The sequence below is a fragment of the Pezoporus flaviventris genome, unplaced genomic scaffold, assembly GCF_033815535.1.
Source record: "Pezoporus flaviventris isolate CSIRO_AGI_PZ_B2104156 unplaced genomic scaffold, CSIRO_AGI_Pfla_v1 ptg000025l, whole genome shotgun sequence".
In the NCBI taxonomy this organism is placed as follows: domain Eukaryota; kingdom Metazoa; phylum Chordata; class Aves; order Psittaciformes; family Psittacidae; genus Pezoporus; species Pezoporus flaviventris.
In genome coordinates, this window is record NW_026892573.1 from 25,138,445 (window position 1) to 25,158,833 (window position 20,389).

At 43.8% G+C, this 20,389-nt stretch overlaps 1 protein-coding gene across 1 annotated transcript in view; it reads right to left on the minus strand.

Annotated features, from left to right (window-relative positions):
* Positions 1 to 630: 630 nt before the first annotated feature.
* HEPHL1 (hephaestin like 1) overlaps positions 631 to 20,389 on the minus strand; it is a 35,261-nt gene continuing 15,502 nt past the window's right edge. The window contains exons 6-20 of the mRNA XM_061458191.1: positions 19,879 to 20,047; positions 19,024 to 19,160; positions 18,725 to 18,856; positions 15,893 to 16,104; positions 15,325 to 15,475; positions 13,762 to 13,974; positions 11,943 to 12,156; positions 10,186 to 10,325; positions 9,169 to 9,309; positions 5,995 to 6,101; positions 5,329 to 5,551; positions 4,391 to 4,530; positions 3,586 to 3,745; positions 1,741 to 1,818; positions 631 to 1,664 (exon numbers count right to left, since the gene is read on the minus strand). Of these exons, the coding sequence (XP_061314175.1) occupies positions 1,459 to 1,664; positions 1,741 to 1,818; positions 3,586 to 3,745; positions 4,391 to 4,530; positions 5,329 to 5,551; positions 5,995 to 6,101; positions 9,169 to 9,309; positions 10,186 to 10,325; positions 11,943 to 12,156; positions 13,762 to 13,974; positions 15,325 to 15,475; positions 15,893 to 16,104; positions 18,725 to 18,856; positions 19,024 to 19,160; positions 19,879 to 20,047 (2,423 nt within the window). The 3' untranslated portion in view covers positions 631 to 1,458. The remainder of the gene's footprint in view (positions 1,665 to 1,740; positions 1,819 to 3,585; positions 3,746 to 4,390; positions 4,531 to 5,328; positions 5,552 to 5,994; positions 6,102 to 9,168; positions 9,310 to 10,185; positions 10,326 to 11,942; positions 12,157 to 13,761; positions 13,975 to 15,324; positions 15,476 to 15,892; positions 16,105 to 18,724; positions 18,857 to 19,023; positions 19,161 to 19,878; positions 20,048 to 20,389) is intronic.

The following is a 20,389-nucleotide window of genomic DNA, read 5'->3' on the forward strand; positions in this document are numbered from 1 at the left end:
TCTGGCTCCTATGGTCAATAGATGCTTATGGTTCTGTTTCTAAGAAGTTAGACGCATTAGCTACTCTAAAAGAAAAGTACCAAATAATTTCCTTTATTAACAGTGTACGTTTTAGTGAAAGGCTTTAATTTTGTATGTCTACAGAGAACAAATGTTCTGCACAGACAGGCAGTGCTTTTGCACAGAACAGGAGACCTCGTTTTTAATGCTTACAAAACAAAAAGGTGAAAGGGTTTAGAGTACCTGTTTTTGTCAGCTGAAAGGGAAGACTTAGAGGAGGAGTCTGGAAGTGTCTATTGCTATGGTGTACTCCTATTTGGGCTCAGTCCTGCAGTTCTACCTCACGTGTGTGCTCTCAAATGACCAAGAATCAAGAAATAACTGAGAAACATCCATAAAACATTGACATTTTGGTTAATGGGCCATCAATCCAGGACACCATTAAGCTGCAATGAAAGTGGTGGCCAGTAAAGTTTCCTACATTTGAACAATACTTCAAAATACTGAAGTGGAAAAAATAGAATAACCCCCCTCCCCCCAGCAACTTGAACTTCCATTCTGAATCAAATTTGGATAAACAGCTTCACAGACGTGTTTGTTCTGGAGTTCCTCTGCAAGAACTGTAGCAGGCAAGGATGAGCACTATCTAACTAAAAATGAGCTATAAACATTCAAGTATCACGAAACATGGCCTGGGTTTGCCTGTCTTCCTCACAGAGCGCAAAGGTCAGCCTCCTGATGGCTTCATTGCAGGTGGGGAGTGAGGAGCTACTCAATGCAAAGAAGAGGTGCAGAATCAGGACCACAATGAGCAGCAATTACAAAGTCAACTACTTTTTCAGGGGGTTCTTAGGGCTAGATCTTTAAAGGCATTAACAAATGCTGTTAGAAACAAATAGCAGGGGCACTGCTGAACTGCATCGGGTGTGAAAATATATTGGTAGGTCCCTAAATGCCTTTAAAAATCTGTCCGCAGTGCACAGTTTCCTTCTTTAGAGGGGAAATAAAGGAGAATCGCTTAAATCTCAGTGAATTCATTGAACGAGACTTTGGGAATCCGCTGGCCCTTCTGGATTAACACCATGGCTGCTCTGTCAGAAGCCAGCACACTTAAAACAGTATTTATTCCCTAGTGTGAGCCCCGTGTTTCTGCACAGAGCACATGGATCCTGTGCTGCCCAAGCCTGACTCCCGTGGAAATCCTGTGCAGCTGATGTGGATGCCATGAGTCGTGCTGCTCTGCTTGGTTGCCAAATCTGATCTTGGGCAAAGCTCAACTGAGCTCCAGAGGAGTGGAATGGTGATAGGTGGTACATGAGCCTTGGAGCTGAACCCTCATGTTCACTCTTAAGAGCACTGGTGATGGGGTAGGACTATCAGCATGTGTCTTGCTCAGTGTTATTAGCAGCATGTCATGAAATCCAGTGTGGCTCTGTGAGTGATGCTAAAAGTGGGGATTTACAGGGAATCTGTTAGAAATGCACTTTTGTCATGCAGAGCTGTGTAATGGATCCTGCTTCCTTGGCGGCTGATGAGGCAGAAGACAGTTAATGCTGTTGACAGCAGAATAAGTCCAATGAAGAAAAAGGCTGCAAGGATCAGGCTGGTTTCTCCAGGACTCAAAGTTTTGCCAAAAAAAATGCCCCCTTTGCTGTCATAATCTGCTAAAAGAGAAACATTTGATAAGAAACCTACACATGAATCTGAAGAGTCTGAAATGACAGTTAAAGAAATCCTTACCTTCGGCAGTGGTGGTGTTTTTTGCAGTAGTTGCATTGTATGCTCTGGTTGTGAGTTCTGCTGAAGGAGCCTTCCTCTCTGTGCAGGGAGAGGAAGCATTGTTAAGCTGAAAACCTTAACAAATAGTTTGTTCTCATCTGTAAAAGTGGTGCTGGTTTTATATAATTATTTCTCCATTGGTGATCTGTACAGAAATCATGATTTGATCAGCACAGCTATTACTCTGGGCAGCTCCGTGGGCAATGTCCCCCTTCTCTATAGGCATCTCTGCTACTTCACTACCTACTGCAGTGATAGGACAAGGGGTAATGGCTTTAAACTGAAAGAGGGTAAATATAGATTAAAGGAAGTTCTTCCCTGTGAGGGTGCTGAGGCACTGGCACAGGGTGCCCAGAGAGGCTGTGGCTGCCCCATCCTTGGCAGTGTTCAAGGCCAGGTTGGATGAAGTCTGTAGCAAACTGATCTAGTGTGGAGCGTCCCTGCCTGGCAGAGGGTTGGAAGTGGATGAGCTTTAAGGTCCTTTCCAACCCAAACCATTCCATGACTCTGTGTTTCAGTTCTGCATTTGCTTATTCATTTGAAGTTTCCCAGACTGCATGAATATGTGGTATAGAATAACAACCTTATCCAAGGGAGGAATATTTTGGCTATATTTAGCATTACATTTGTTATCCTGCTGCTATAGGGTTACAGGTACAGGTTGTGCCAGCCAACACCGTTGCAGTCCCTGCAGAGCAGTGTAGCAGGCTCAGTGGACTCCCAGGCAGAAGATGCTGGATCCAGATGTTCAGTGAAGTTATGTGGCTCACAAACAAGAAAGGCTCACAAAGCACCTTTGGCTTCACTCAGAAGTGGTGGAAGGGATGAGCACCACTCAAAAATTTGTTAACTTCTCTGAGTCAGAAGATTTCCTATTTTTTGGACAGGATGAAAAATCACATTCTGGAGCATCTTTACCTCAGCTGATCTCTGCCCGTGCAGAAAGGAACTCAACTAGCTCTGGGAGACAGCAGTTATTGCAAGGAAGAACCAGCCCCATGCCAGCCTGCGTGCCCTCCCACACGCCATGTGTCAGCAGGGCTGAAAAATAGCTTTGCAGTTGTTTTCTGCACCAGCTGTGGATGACTAAGCAGGCTGACATTGCCTTAGAAGGGGTGCTCCACTTAGAAGTGAAGCACCAACTGTTTGTAAGCAAGTCGTGGAGTGCAGCAAAGATTTTGCCATGTCATTAGTGGTGTTTGTCCTGTCCCTAGATGATGTTAACTGGCCACGGCAGTAATGTGCAGGGTGCAGCAGTGACATTAGCTCTCATCTCTTCCCTGCCTTCTATAAGATCTGCTGCGATACCACCTCCGAGTTGTGGAACAAGTCCAGAGGAGGCCACGAGGATGATCAGGGGACTGGAGCACCTCCCGTATGAAGATAGGCTGAGAAAGTTGGGGCTGTTGAGCCTGGAGAAGAGAAGGCTGCGTGGAGACCTCATAGCAGCCTTCCAGTATCTGAAGGGGGGCTATAGGGATGCTGGGGAGGGACTCTTCATCAGGGACTGTAGTGACAGGACAAGGGGTAACGGGTTAAAACTTAAACAGGGGAAGTTTAGATTGGATATAAGGAGGAAGTTTCTTACTGGGAGGGTGGTGAGGCACTGGAATGGGTTGCCCAGGGAAGCTGTGAATGCTCCATCCCTGGCAGTGTTCAAGACCAGGTTGGACAGAGCCTTGGGTGATATGGTTTAGTGTGAGGTGTCCCTGCCCACGGCAGGGGTGTTGGAACTAGGTGACCTTAAGGTCCTTTCCAACCCTAACTATTCTATGATTCTATGATTCTATGTTTCTGGTACTGCACCTGATTTATTGATGGTGTAGGTTGTCTCCATGCCAGCGTGGATGTGATCGGCTACATGGCAGTGCAGAAGCCACGTTCCAGGGTTTTCTGCTACAAGATCAATTGTCTGGAAAGTCCCAGGAAAAAGGTCGTATACATCTCCTCTGTGGTCCTTATCTGTCTGTGCAAGGCAAACCCAGCATTGTGAGAGTCGTGCCTCAAATACCTTGCAAAGGCACTGAAATATTCCAGTTAGACTTTCAGCTCCTCAAGGCAGATCAAATGCTTCTTGTTATAAATTTCTAATGAGCCTGATCCAGGGAACCTGAGGTCTGTGGACACCTCTTATTTTTAATTATATTTATTTTTAATTATTATAATTATATTGCTCATATAATTAACAGGAGACCCCTCCTGGGGACTTTGGGTGCTGGTTGAGCCCAGATATTTCTTTGAAAGACAGTAGTTTTTAGATAGACCTGCCAGTGACAAGCTGTCACAACATTAAACTGCACTCTAAGCAGGCATAACTGATTTTTCCCTCCTGTATCTTTCCTTATACAGATGGGTGAACACTTATTTCAACCCACCGAACCATGTCTTCTAGCAGCGACATTTATTAATGTTTCATAGCAGTCTTACAGTAACAGAAGCTTTGCAAAGATCTCATTCATTTTGTATTTTCTTCACACGCAAAACTCTCACGGACCTCAGCATCAGCCCAGGGCTCTGCAGCCAAGCTGTAAAACCAGGCTAGAACCTGGACTTCTTTTGCAGAAATTTACCATCATATTCTAAAGGTTTTACTTTGATTGATTTTACCAACCTTGAAGATGAAGGTCTGTGCATGGAAGTGAACGGTATGTATGTCCACTTCATCACCCATTCCTATCAAATACCAGTTTGTCCTGTCACCTTTGTTCATTGTTAGACCCAGAAGACTGTTATAAATCTTCCCATTGATGGCTGGAAGAATGACAAAATAGGATTGGTTAATAACTGGCCACGGTATGGTGATGATAACCTGCACTTCAGCACCCTTTGCACTTTCTCTCTGGGGCGATGGGTTACCCAGGCAGAGAGGGGACAGGCATGTGTGACCATGGCAGGGAGACAGTCACAGTTCTTGTTCCTGTTTCCAGATCTAACTGCACAACAACAGCTATTTTTCTGTCTTGAAAAGTACTGGGCATGTTTTTTTGTTAGTTGAGGTTAAACTCCTGAACAAACAGGATTTATGCTGATGATCTGCATGGAAAAAGAGGGAAGAGTTGTTGCCTAAAATAGGTACCAACTGTAGATAAAGACAATTTGCTTTGCCAGGGTTGTTCCTGCCCCTGTCCAGTCTGTTCTGCCTGGCTTCTGTGCTGCTTGCTGCTACAGACACAGCTCTAAAACGTCATCCTTATGCTCCTACAGAGCAAGCCTGCAAGGACCACAGCTCCCAAGGAACAAGGGAAGATTGGAAGGGCAGCCTCTTCCTAAGAGTTTAAGATTAAAGTATTGTATGTCTATTATATATATGTAATATATATTATTTTATATATAAAAATATATATATAATATATATTATTATATATAACAAGATTGTCTTGTTAGAGAAATATCTTAGCTGGCCCCATGAAATCTTTTTGTTTCCAAAAAGCTGCAGTTTCTGAAATTGTGACATGGTTGGGCAAGTACAGGCTAAGTCAAGTGTCTTCCTAAAAGGGCTGTGAAAAAGAAACCTAAGTTCTTTGACTGCTGCCCCCGAGTCCTACATACCATGCTTGCTGTTGCCTTCTACAAAGTTCTTAGTGGCATTAAAATCATCAGGATTCTTATGAAGGTATGTTTCAATATTGTCTTTCAAATACCAGGATTCATTTTCATCAAACACCATAAACAGAAGAGTAAATTCACGATCAATGTCTTTCCTTTGACCTCTTTCATCTAGAACTCCTCTTCTGCAAACTACAAGAGGTCCAATCAGACCACTGTATGTGTCCTGAAATAAAGACATGGGTTATAGATTTCCAGTTCATCCAGTTATGAAATAGACACAAATTAACTACAGATTGCATAAAGATGAAATCCTATTTTCATATCGGATGAGAAAAAATAATTTCTTACTCTGATGAGAGATATCTTTCTCTCCATGTCCCTAAATTAATGTACCAAAGCAATGTTTTGCCTTCACCCAACATTCCTTCAACTATTCTTTAAAGAGGGAATCACATTGCATTGGTGTATGCCTGTGGATTTCCATGGATTACATTACCCAGGCATGTGCAACTGCTATCAAAGAGGACAAAGCGTCCAGCCCTGTAAATCATTCTTCTAGCCTGTGGTCCTCGCATAAATGTGAAGTAGGATCCTTTCAGAAACATTATTCAAGGTAGGATGCTTTAACCAAAGGAATGTGATCTTTAATGACCATTTCTTGGTTACCTTCACAAAATTCGCTGTTGAATAATAAACCCAAGTAATGCAGTTTGGATCTGTTTTACCAGGGCCAGATCGTTCTGGGACATTCCATCTGTAGGTGTTTATTTCCCCTGAAACAGAGAGAACAATTTTACCAAGAGCAGCTGGGTATAAGAAGCTTTGAGTAGCATGTAACTGAGACCTGCAACCCGCCTTAGCAAAACATGATCTGAATCAAAACTATCTATGGAAGCATGCAGCAATGAGATATGGATGTGATGCTGCCTTCCGAGAGGTTACTGAGGTTCCAGTGGTGTAAAGGAAGCCAGATAGCCTCAGAAAAGGAGATGTGCAAATGATGCTGTCAACAGTGGCACCCCACAGAGGGAAGTCTGGAGACAGGAGACTTTATCTTTCCCTTTGGGCAAAACATGTAGCAGATCACTGATCTTGGATGCTGGTGCTGAAGGTCATCTGAAGATGTTGGAGCCAAGCTCCAGAAAACGTTTGTTGGACCTTCTCAGCAGAAAAGGGCACAGTAGACAGTAGAAAGGGCACAGTAGACAGTGCTGCAGCAGCATATCAGTTCTGGACCAGGAGAGCTGAGTACGTGCCAGCCTGCTGACTGGGAGAAACAGAGGGGTCCTTTCCTCTTCCAGCTAAGCCCCTGCTCTCCATCAAATACCAGAGAGCCACTGTCCCTTCCCAAAAGCCATCACCCCTGCCACATCCTCCCTGAGCAGAGGTTCCCTGACCTCTGATTTAAAAACTCCAGAACAACCGATGGGGAAATGATCTATTTGAGTTGTCTACACTGAATGCGAACATGCCTATATTCAGAGGAACTGCCTGGGCTGCATTTCCCTGCTCTGTTTTTTCGCTGGTGCTGCAGGGAAGAAAAGGAGACCAAGATGTGGTCAGCGCTTTGCCCTTTTTAAGTGGTGCAGAAATGTTGAACCAGGCAGTCTTTGGTACTTGTCTTCCAGGGTGAAGAAAGTCTTCCAGGGTGGAAAAAGCCAAGAATAGACGGGCATATGCTACGAGTCAAGGAAAAACAAAGAAATCACAGGACTCTTAGCTATGGTTTTAGCACAGGCACAACCCAACAGCTGCCAACAGCTGTAGGCATCAGGTCAAAGGAGAATTTCCAAGCTTAAATGGTTGTGAAGTGAGTGAGCCTGGTTTTGTGTCACCGAGCCTGTTTTGATGGGTCATGCAATAGTGGGGTTTATTGTACAGCAATAACTACAAAAAAGAAATGGTGACTCTCAATTATTGTGCTCTATGAGGTGAGTCTCATGGAACTGTTGCAATACCATTTAATCTTACAGGACAAGCACCTTCTGTTCATTACAGCATTGGTTTATACACTCGGTGGAGATTAGAAAGGCTTTAAAGAGACAACACTACACTAATAGGACAAAAACCCACTAACAAGAAATCCCCAGTCTCAGAGATATTCATGCAGTGGAGAGATACACCGGGGAAGAGTTTGCCCTCCACCTGTATCTAACCTGCATGTCACCACCCCTTTTCAGAGGGGATGATGTGGGAAGGTATCCTGCCTATGGTCCTTTACCATTTTCTTGCTTTTCACTTCAGGACATTTGGACACTGCAGATGGAAAGATCTCCACTTTGCTTAAAACCTGAGACACTTCAGGTGGCATCAAAGACCTGTCTTTGAAGTTCAAATGAAGCATAACCCCTGAAAAGACTGATAAACAAGAGGAAAATTGATGTTTTCTCCCTTTTTCCTGCTGGGTAAATAGAGGAATGGATGAGGAGAGGACAAAGCTGTGGCAGCTGAGGGCTGTTTTGGCTGCTATGGATCTGCTCTCCGCAACTCTACCGTGCCACCCACAATCTGTCGAGGTGCTGGAAGTGCTCTTGGGAGTACAAATTAGCAGGACATCAATCTGGCTGATGACTGCTTCAAGATTTAATGGAACAAGATGGGCTCTGGGAAGCTTGGGGTGAGCAGTCCAGCCTGGCCTAGGGAGACAGGGAGGATTTCTAGATGACGGTGGTGGGTACAGAAGTGTCCAGGAATTGCTTTTGCTTTGTGGGACTTGATTTCTGTGTTAACTGCTGCTTTCAAACTCCTAAGGAAAAGTCTGTCCTTAGATTTTGCTGAAGAGTCCTTTCCTTTGGCTTATTGTCAAACGCGGACACCTTCCCTCAAGCTAACTTATCCCAAGCCTGCTCCCGTGTGGACATAGGAAGCATGACAGTAGTGTTCCCTGTGTTGCACCTCAACTGTTAACAGAACATCGACAGCATCATGGGGCACATAATAAAACAAGGGAATCATATAAATCAGTCCTTTTCTCTTCTTTCTTCCCCCCCCTCCCCCCATGTTAACCACAGGTATTGGCAGATGTTGGCTCATTAATTTTTGGGTGATTGTACTCTATTGATACAGCTGGTTACAGGAAAGAAATTCCAGCTTGGGGCATCAGAGCTTCTTTTCAGTTAGTTTCACACTGAAGCTCACAAATACTAACAAAAAATATTGTGTGAGTGATGGAAAGCAAAGGTATGTACACTTTGGCTTGACTGCAATGCCTGGGCTTGAGTCTGCCTACTACAATGTAAAACCCAACATAAAAATTGAAGTACAGATATTTTAGGAGGAACTTTTCTATATGAAAGATTTCAATGCAGTGAGAACTATTTTCCACTATTTTTCTCACTAGAAGCTGAGGCATATTTGGACTTTTGATTTTTTCAAGGAATTTTAATTCACACGACAGCTACATTTTGCATTTTGTGCATCAGCTCTGAATGCAAATGCTGCTTCTGTGTAGATCAAGAGAGAAGCAGAGCTCATACTGCCAACTGTAACTCTATCACTGAGCTTCTCTGTTTTCAAAACACAGTTTCAATCTGGAGGCAAATGCAGCTCTGGCTTACACTTCTCTTGCCGTGACTATGGGCCTCCCTCTGCCTTTTTTTGGAGGTTGCCCAATGATGTTACATTCCTGCTTCTGACTCTAACAGGAACAAAGGTACCTTCTCTGCCTGAACATGACCTACATGTGTAACACAGCATCGTATCTGAATAAAAGCTAGTGTATTATGTCTGGAAGAACATACAGGTATGCATAAGCATGAATAGAGGGATTATCATTCATGTGTTAAAAGCCTTTTATCTACAGCCTTTGTAGCTCAAAGGGAAAAAAAGGAGCAGCCTTACCAGGGAGTGTAATTGGTGTCTCGGGTTGCTCTTCACAGCCCACCTCTTCTATTCCATGTGCGGTTACCGAATAAGGCCTGCTGGCCTTGTTCTTAAACACAACCAGTACAGAGTCACCAACCTCAGCATGGAGTAACGGCCCTAAATTAAACCAGAAGATGCCAGTGATTAATGCTTCATTTCTGAATGTAACAAACTGACTTATCCCCAGCTTGGCCTAGGAAAGGAGCCAAGGTCTTTCCCAAAACCTTTGGACTCTTCTATTCTTTCAGCAGAGCCATCAAAACCTGGTTGTTGTCCCAGCTGATATGAAGCTCCTTATATATAAATAATCTTTTCTTCTTTCTGGTCAATGAGAAGAATTGTTCGCTCTGGAGGCAGGTCTTTGAACGCCTTGTTTTTAAGGAAAACTCTTGTGCATGGTTTTTGTATCTTTCAAAATTATATTTCTTAAGCTTTTTTTTAATAAAAGAAAAAAAAGAGAAAACTACAACAAAATAATGTTTTTACCTTTGTACCCCCCAAAAAGAAATGTCCAATACATTCCGAGAGAGTGTTGGTTACTTTATGGCCATTGTGGCCCACTTTGCACCCCATAAAAAATATGAGCTGATGGTTATTTTATGACATGCGTAAAATTTTGTCTTGCCCAATTTCAGACACAATTACAGCCCCTTAATAATGACTTAATCTTCCTACAAAAGTCACCCCCACATTACATGTTGTTGTGGTTTAAACCCTAGCCAGACAGCTTGTTCACTCACAGAAGTTAAGGTGAATCCTGGAATTGCATTTTGACATCCTCCCTGTTAGGAAACTCTTTATTCATGTCTGAGAATGAAATCTCTAATTTAGAAAGAATCTTTACACTCAGCAATTATACAAACTGGGTGTAAAATCACTGATAACCTGGATAGGCATCAGTGTTCCTTGTTTCCCATGTTAACAAAACTGGAAAAACCTAGTTTTTTGAAAGCAATACTCTCATGTGTCAGGCTTGGTCTAAGAGCTACTTGCCCAGGATTTCCAAGTGTTCCTCCTCCTCTGTCCTCACTTTACGCTGTGTGAAGTTGCCGTTTGTGTACTCCCTGTAAACCACCTTCTTGTATTTTGAACCAATCTGATCTTCTGCTTGATTCAAGAAAATATGCCCATAGCTGCAAAATTAAAAGTCAAAATTTAAACCCATTAAGCCTTACATATTTAAAGGCTGTTAACTGTTGTGTTCCTCCCAAAAGATTTGAGGAGAATTTATGGCTTGATCCAGTGTGATAATTGATGCGAAACCCTGGGTGCTGCAAGAGATTTTAAACAGCAAATAATAACAGCGATAATCCCTACTAAATATGCCCCCTCTTCAAACAGGTAAAGCTGAGAACACATTGCAATCACCACAAACCTTTGGGAACACAAATCCTTCACCAGAACTTGCAGAGCAGAGATAAATTTCAAGCTAAGAGTGGGTTTGGCAACTGTCTCCAGCTGCATCCTCTGCTCCAATAAAAGATACTGCCTGTCCCTGCAACCCAGAGTCCTCTTATCACAATGGCTGCTTTCACTATCTTGGCTATTAGTCAGCCACAGGAAGATGATAACTGAAGCCTAACCTTGCAAAAGCAAACGTCATCACCTAAGAGGGGCTGCTTTCCCCTGCCTTGTTCCGGTATGCACTGCACAGGGCTGGATGCCTTCCCAGAATGAAGATAGAGTGGGAAAGGTATTTTTTTGTGCCCTCCAGGTTTGAGCAGTCACCCAGTTTGTCCTTGCTCCGATGGGATCCCAGAGGGCTGATTTGCCAGCAGAGGACACTCGCCACTAGCTGTGGAAGAGAGCACTCACCCTCTTCTGAGAGCAGCTCTGTCTCCTGGCAGCTCATCTCCAAGGTGCCCCTGGCAAAGGAGCGGTGAGGTTGGCTCACAACGTACTAAATAAAGGCATAAAATGCCCCAGGAACACTGCTTACTGTACTAAGTGCTTACTGTAGTAATTTACTGTGTGTGCAACAACAGCCTTTGACAGTACTGGAGTTAATGTTTTCTTTAAGCATACTTCATCACCTCTGACTCTTGTATTTTCCACCCCTCACCATACTCTTCCTCTTCACAGGGTGCAGTTTCCCAGCCACTTTTCTAAGGTTTATTTTTTAAGTATGCTCTTTGTTCCTTTTTGTTTTCACCAAAGTGGTCTCAGAGACCTCCCTATGCGATATGACCTGGAACGTGTATCTTCTGCACATGGTTTTTATTCCTTAGAACAGTGCAGTATAGAGGTGATACACTTGCAGTGATTACTACGTTCTGACTTCTCCAGGGGAGCCAGGGGCTACCACACTGCAGTGAAGCAGGCTCAGCATCTCCCTAATGCACGTGAAGTTCTTGGAGGGGCTCATGTCTGGGATGTGTACCTGGGTTTCTTCCCTATGAAAACTAGAGCACTGGGATGGGGAGACTGGGGAGAGTGAGGGAGAGGAGGGGCTTGGGTGGTACCATTTTAGGGCTGAGCCAGGGCTGGAACGCACACATAGATTTAGGTACTTGGAAGCCTTCTTGGCTCCAACAGCATTACAAGACACGCAGATGAAAACATTTGAAAACGTTGCCTATGAACTAGTCCAGTCTGAGAGTTTGTCACTTTACAAATACATTTGCTCTTATTTTGTTCAGCAAAGACTGCCTCCTAACAGGTACGATGCTGGCTTCATGAAAGGATGCTTCCAAGTTTCCCCTCCATTCTGAGTTTGCCCCACGCTCACAAAAAATGTTTGCTTTGAGTACCTTTCCTCGTTGCTGCTGATGTTGTAAATGTTCGGTACTGAGCTCTTGTTTGAAGCATAGTCCCACTCCACCTCCTCCGCAGCAATGTAGTAGAGCCTTATGGTTCCGCTCTGCTGCCGGGCTCGGGTGGTGTTACGGCAGCTGCTGACCTCGTAGAGATGTTTCATCCCACCAACAAAGTGATCAAAAGTCCTGCAAACCACTTTGAATGTGCCTGGAAGGAAAGCACAGGAGAGTTAGGTGATTTAAAACACTTCCAAAAGCAGCTTGGCATCAGTTCCTGTGCACTGTACGTCTCTGATCTGTCCTCAGGCAAACCTAATCTGTGATGCTGTATGGAAAGTCAAGCACGGGGATGCTTATATAGAATCATAGAATTGTTTATGTTGGAAAAGACTTTTAAGATCATCAAGCCCAACTGTTAACCCAGCACTGTCAAGTCCACCACTAAACCACACCCCTAAGTGCCACATCTACACGTCTTTTAAATACCTCCAGGGATGGCGACTCAACAACTCCTCTGGGCAGTCTGTGCCAATCCCTGACGACCCTTTTGGTGAATAAATTGTTCCTAATATCCAACCTAAATCTCTCCTGGTGCAATTTGAGGCTGTTTCATCTCATCCTATCACTTGTTGCTTGGGAGGAAAGGCTGACATTCACCTCCCTATGACCTCCTTTCAGCTAGTGATAAGGTCCCCCCTGAGACTTGTCCTCACAGGACTAAACACCGCAAGTTCCTTAAGCCATTCCTCATCACGCTTGTGCTCTAGAACCTTCACCAGCTTTGCTGCTCTTCGCTGGCCCTGCTCGAGCACCTCAATGTCTCTCTTGTAGTGAGGCACTCAGAACTGAACACAGGATTTGAGGTGCAGCCTCACCAGTGCCCAGTACAGGGGAACAATCACTGGCCCTGGCCCTGCTGTTCTGATACCAGCCAGGGTGCTGTTGGCCTTCCCTATGCTTCTAGGGCAAAAGCGATGGAAAAGGTAAAATAATGTGCAGTTAGAGAAAATCACACGTTGATGATTGTCAAGATCTGATAATACTCAATTTACTGCTTATAGAAGGCTACCTGGCAAAATGTAAAAAATCTCCTAGAATATATTATTAGTGGGAGTTCTGCAGTGCAGTTACTTGACAGATAGGGGAAATATATGGGGTATGCACAAGAAAAAGATACCAGTGCCAGATGTCTAACCTGGCATGTGCACAATACAGATATTTCCATCAAGTGCTCTGGCCAAGGATGGTCCTTGGCACAGCCTTGCACAACAGTGATAACTGTTGATTTAAACAGAGTTGCACTAATGTAAAGAAAAGTAACATTGCACTCTTCATCATGAGATCATGGTCCCTCTGAGTTTGAAGAAAGCATCAGTGGATTATACATGAGAATTGCAAGTCTCTTTAATGTATATGCTTCTGAAGAAGCTCCTACAGAATATTATTGAAAAGCTATTATTGAAGTCCTAAAATGGCTTAAATCCCTATCTACACAGCAGTGAATTTTCTCTCTGCTAAAAAAGCCTGTTTCAAGAGTTATGGAAATCCTATGAACATCTCATTAGCTGTCTCTCTACCTGCTGCTCTGCCTATCCCAAGGTCATCAAAGCCTCCACTCTTTGGTGCATATACATATTTGATTTATAGCTCCTTCCCAGAAAAGCAGCCCAGTCTGAACTCTTAGCTATACCAGGTCCACATGGTCTCCATGACTTCAGGCTCCCTTGTGCAAAGCAGAGCATCTCACTGACTGTTATTTTGGCTGCCTGGTTTCTGCATGTGCCACACCACCAAGATAAGCTCATGAACGTACCCACACGGTCCGGCTGCATCAGCGCTGTCCATGATAAATGAGGAAACAAGGCCAGACCGTCCCTCGTCGTACCCCTCAGGTCAATGGTGTTTCCTTGAAACTGAACCCCGTGCATGTCGTAGTGGCTGCCCAGCCCGATGAGGTGCCAGGAGACCTTGTCATCCTTGCACATGGTCAGGCCTGGCAGGTTACCAAACAAGTAGCCATTGACAGCTGGAGGAGAAGGAAAGAACCTGGTTGGCAGTAGGTCTGTGGAAACTCACCACAGAGCCTCCTACCACCTTCCTGGCAAGAAACTCAGAGAATCATAGAATCAACTGGGTTGGAAAAGACCTTTAAGATCATCAAGTCCAACCATTACCCCAGTACTGCCAAGACCACCACTAAACCATGTCACCGGGGGCCTACTCTACATGGTTTTTGAACACTTCCAGAGATGGTGATGCACTTCATGACTCAGCAAGTCACAGCATTAATTAAAAGGGCATTTTGTGAAGCAGAGGTAGCACTGGATGACACCAAAATAATCTCGTAATGCTATTCCTATAAACTCTGAACTTCTACCTGGGTTTTTTTTTAGCCTGTAAAACCTCGTAATAGCCCTTTGCAGTGATGTAGCACTTCTCACCCAAGCTTTTGAGGACGCTTCACACACACAGAGTGAAGTGTATAAATAAGGCACCTCCTTTCAGCCTGGAGAATGTATAACCAAATGATTAAGGCTGTGGTGTAGGCCAGAAAGAGTCCACATTATAAATGCAGTTCTGATGGAAAGTTTTTATGTGATTTTTACCTTTTATTTCTACTTTTACTTCCAAAATGTACCTCTTTCTTTCACAAGAAAGGCTAAACTCCCTCATCCTCAAATGTTCTGTGATCGTTGGGTAAAAGATATTTTGGCAGAACAAAACTCCAGTATGAAATATTACCTAATAATAGAAGAATTAAATAGGTGGGCCTGGAAAGCCCAGAGGTTCTCTAACAATATATATTCTCAGTGCTCTTCAGAAATCTAAAGCAAAGAGAGGTTATGTGATTTGTTGAAATCTGTTGAGTCAGGAATAGCTTGGAGGAGGTCCATCCGGGAGTCAGATACTTAACATCCACAAGTGATGTTTTAAAATACTATTGGCCATTCCCCTCTTCCAGAGGTGATCAGTACCCAAGTGGGAGCTGGCAGAGCAGAGCAGGTGGACCTTCATTGTCCAAATCAGTGCCAAGGCCAGCAGTGAAATTTAAAGCACCAGTGAACACTGGCCTCTTCTGCAGTTGATGCCTGACTCTGACATTACTCCTTGTTATAGACTCAAGTGTTGTATTTAAAAGCTACACTCTTCCCTTTCTCCAGGCGTAGCTGGTAAGTGGTTGCATTCATTGCTAATGTGACTGGGGTTTCAGGATGCACTCCAAGAGCATCAGGAGCTGTCCATAAACTGACTGACAGCTTTCCACCTCATCCCCAGTGCACCGCAGCTGGCTGTGAATGATGGTAAAACCTGCCAATTCATCTTCTTAATATGACTGAACCAAAGGTATCATTAACAGATATTATATATTTCATACCATGCATTTTGTTGGATTCCTTGAAATCTTCATCATTTTCATCTACTCTTGAAGGGTCTCCAGTAAATGTTTCAATATTCTTGTGCAGATACCAGCTGTCATTCTCATCAAAGATTGAAAAGAGGAGGTAAAATTCTCTGTCTATTCCTTTCTGTAGCCAAGAAGGAAGCCAAGCCATTAAAAATCAATCTGTGCAGAATTACTCAAGCAAAACTTTCTTTCCCCCAAAAAATTGCAGCCATTTTCTCACTGTGTCCTTGTAGAGACAGGGATTGGCACTCTTCCATATACCAAAAGGATAAATAAAGTGTCCATTACTTACTTGGGGTGAAAATATGCATTGATTGCCAATCAGTGCATGGAAAAGATGGAAAACCTAGGGATGAGCCAGAATACTGGGGAATTATGGTTTCCTCCTCCTAACCATCCCCTTGGGTCAGCTTTTACCCTGGGCAATGCCATTTGTTTAATCTCTTAAAACTGAGCTGGGCAAATTGGCCCATATGGGACCCCCCACTCCAGTGCACCACCCTGTTGCTAGGGTCAAGCAGATGTCCATGTTGGGCACCTGTGTCCCGTCGGGATTCAGTGTATTCTTCCGACAGACCAGCAAAGGCCCCACAAGGCCAGAGTTGGTGTCTTTGACGGCATCAGTTGCTGAGTAGTACAGATAGGTGAGGCATGGAGGGTCACTTTCTGTTGGACCTCCATTTTCAGGCACCCTCCATTTGTATGTGAAGGTTTCACCTGGCTTAACGTGGGCTCCTGGCTTCATATAGCCTGCAGAGAGAAAATAGAGAAGGTTTTGTCTTCCTGAATACAAGTGTTTGCTGGGAGTCAGACATAGCTGCTGTGGACCAGCTCCCCCTTGCAGTCACAGCTTGGGCATCAGTCCTTGCTTCGGGCATTTATGCCTTGGGGACACCTCACCCAAGTCCTGTGCCATGGGGACAACCAAGACCATTTACCCATAGAGCCAGTTTAGCTGCTTCACCCAGACACCTTCTAATGCTATCATCTGGCTTCCTCTAATGTTTGCAACTTACTTTGCCCTGCTGTGAGGTTCATCTGTGGCACAAACACAGATGCTGGCTTTTCATTGAGCACCAGCAAAGCGACTACATCAGTGAGCAGAGCTGCGACCGCGGCTATTTAGAAGTTCAAACCCAATCTGACTCTGATAATTGTTTCTTTCTGATTTTGTAGCAGTGCACAGGAACCTCTGTCAGAGTCTTCACAGGGCTGTTGCTATTGTTTTTTTTTTGGAAGCTATTGTTAAAGGATTTGGGCCATTGTCTGCTGCCATGCACAGGGTGGATTTAGCACCACGCATGTAATTTAGCCGCTGTAAAAAAACGCCGGCATCCACTCACGAAGGACTTACAAAAAAGACTTGAAGGGAGAATCGGGAAAAGGGGTCAGCCCTGCACCCTGTGTAGTGAAGAAGAGCCAAGTCACCTTTCTGGTCTTTGCTATGAGGAAGATCAAGTAGGGAATTTTGTTTAATGCTTAGGCATCCATTGAATAGATTTTCCCAACACAGTCAGATGTGTCTGGCAGCAACAGCATTTACCAATCTAATACTCCTCTCTAATATCCCGAAAGAATCCTCTTGAAAATGTAAACAGGAATGGAAATAACAGTATTACATATGAACACATACTGTTTGCTGAAAAACACAATACAAAGAAGAGTACTGTTTTGATCATATCTGATATTACTGGATTCATCCTGCAACAATGTTCAATAAGGAGAGCATTGATTTGGAGTTAAAAACCCTCTGAGACTGGACAAGTGTCAAATGCAACATGGAAGAGTATTTCCTGAGACCACTATAAGAAAAAGATGCCTGCAAACATTTGTAGATGTCAGTAGGTACGTTTATGCACAGTATTTCACGTGAATAAGCTGCACACAGCCAATGTGCAGCCTTTGAAAAATCATTTACCTACAGCCCTTGTATGATCTCTACATGTATACAACAGGTATGATGGAAATACAGGACACAAGGGTTACAAGGGGAGAAGAAGGGGCAGAAGATTGTTGATGAATCTGGAGACAGGTTCCTCTCTGCAATACCAAAGGTGTGCAGCGCACACTGCTACTGAACTGTAGGATTTGGTTTGATTTTGCTCCACCTGAAAGCGTGCAGTGCTGATGGGCGCTATTACTGGGGAGTGTTAAATGAAAGCAAGACAGGACTGCAAGCAGAGGGAAGCCGCACTTCCACCAGGGAGCTACATCTGACACAGATGGCATTAGGACATGTGTGGGTAACTTCAAGGCTGGACTCAAACCAATTTCATGATGCACTGGGGCCTGCTGGCAAATTTGTTGTGTTGCAAGGTCAGCAAGTGGAGACAACAGAATTTAATAAAGCCTTTTGTATAGATTTTATTTTATGATGTTACGAGTTTTACATGTTGACCTAATTATCTTAGTGTAGTTCTCAGAGAGGGATTATGTCCTATGAGTTTCTTTCTCATATGTTGTAGTGGAAACAAAGCAATTTAGACAAGAGACCTGCCTTTCTTTTCAGTTCTACGAATGCAGCAAACTCTTTTTTCAGAGACCACAATATTATCTTTGTATCACTACGGATGGTATTCAGCTCACCTGACTTGAGCCATCTATCTTAGTCCCTCACCCAAACTTTAGGCTTCTTTTGTAGTTGATGGAGACAGAATGCATCTCCAGAGGGTGACCTACGTGTTCAAAGTAAATGGAACTTCACCCTTCTAAAGGGTTTGTTTCTGTCTAAAAAAGGTGCCTACCAATTAAACGTGACATTTAACACTTAGATGCAGATCCTGTTCTTGTACAAAATGAAAGGAAGCCTTTGGTGAAGGCTCCATTTGAGTGTTCACATATTTATGAGGATTAATAAGGATTATCGTTGCTTCACATTCCAGGTCAACCAGATAAAAGCTGCCTCCAACACTGACTATCCTGACAGTGAAGCGAGGGCAATGCCCAGCCTGGATTAGAGAATCAGGAGTATAGCAACCCAGACCATGTGAATGTCTGTATTCAAAGACTCAGCAGGGGCACTGTGCCAGATCTTTAGCTTCATGGTTCTGGAGCATGTCCAGAAGAGATCCACTGAATGCGCTTGAGAGAGATTAGAGTTAATATCAACTGGATTCTGCCTGTGACTTTGGCTTAACATCGACCTCATCGAGTTTTAGACTCCTTTATGGTACATGTCCAGGGGGAAGAGCCAGCACATTGGCAGACTGGGGAGTCCCATGGCTTGTGACATGTACGGTAGATACAAGTTAATCAAATCATCCCTTCTGTGCCCTAGCATCCACATAAAGGGCAAACCTGCAGAGCAACAGAAGATCTTTATACTCAGGTATTCTGGATGTGATGATAGAGCTGTATAGTCAAAACTTACCATCTATGTATGGAGCTCCTTCTGACAGCTTGCTGAAGCTTACACCATGGGCCATAATGCTGTAGCTTCTTCTGGCTTTGTTGGCAAAAGTAACCAGCACTGTGTCTCCCACTTCAGCTTTTATAACAGGGCCTTAAAAGATGAGAGTGAGAGAAGGTGTTAGAGCTACCCTCTACTATATTTCCATCTAAACAAGAGAGGGCTGATTGGCAGCTGTGTGCATAAAATTCCCCTCTGGATTCAAGCGGATCTGCATTCAAACCTGACATAATGACAGGAAGGGAAAATATTCACTGTACCAAGTATTCCCAGGTGCTTCATGTCCTCTGACCAAATCTTCTTACTGAATGTTGCATCAGTATATTCCACATAGCGAACTTTCCAGTATTGCCCTCCTATTCTGTCAGTCCCTTGTGTGAAATATATTGCAGATTCACTGTGGAATTAACAAACTGGATTGGTTAAATAGTTGGAGGTTCAGGCAGAAGCCTTAGTTTCAAATGAAGTTATAACTCCAGACACAAGAGAAATGACCTCCCCCAAGTTGCTAGTTTGCATACACTTCTCTAGCAGACAAGGGGAGGTATTACTGATCTGAATTACAATTATAAATTAGTTAACAAATGGACATTCATTGTACATTAGACTTTCATGTATTTAACCCCATTTACTTAGGAAGACGTCTATGTCAACTTACCTCTAACTAGCTTAGGACAACACCTGTGCCATTAACTGTGCACAGCATGTCTCTAATCCTTGTTAGCAAAGGAGATAATGTAATACAAATCATCAGTAGTAAAAGGGGGGGGGGGGGAATCTGCCATTATGGCACCTCTGAGGTACACCCGAGTGTAAGTGTGAAAGCTGCCTGAGGAGTTTCAATGTTAGCTCTGTTGAACTTTGTACCTCACAAAGGCACAAAGGGCTCACTTTCTCCATGGACTTAATGGATCAAGATAAGTGCTTCCAGAAGGCAACTCCAAGCACTGCAGTTACGAATATAACTTCCTGGCAAGGTTGTTGAAATCCATTCCTCCCTGCCCCTTTCAATTAAAGTTAATTGCAGTGCAGGACCTAACCCTGGTGAATCACTGGGGAAGTCTCACCCTGACTCCTGAAATTAAAGCGCAACAGGAGAGGACTAGAAAGCTCACCTGCCAGTGGTGTTTAAACCCTGCCCAGTGAATTTATCATAACCGTCAGGTCCGTAATTCCAGAGCACTTCTTCAGCAGCGATATAATATCTCCTCTTGTGACTGGGTGGTGAGGGCCGCGACAGGTTCTTCTGGCAGATCTGAACATCGTACAGTGCCTCCATGCCACCTGCGAGGAGAAAGAGTGTGGAGACAGTCCTTGGCCAGCTGCAGAGTCAGCAATATCATGGGTTCAAAATTCTTTAGAAGCTACATGGATTGGAAACAAATACTAGGGAAAATTGCTATTTTTAAAGGCATCCTCTGCCTGGGAAGATGCTAGCACCCTTCTCTTGCAAGGTGGTACTTTATGCCACAGGTAAACCCACTGACATCAATGACACTCTTTATTAGGCTTATTTACTCAATTCTTTAATCTGGGTAAGGATGCAGGAATGATTTTGGGGGTCAGAGTGCCTCCTGAAGCGTACAAAATGGCATCATCTCCCCTTGACTTTCACTGAAATAGAGG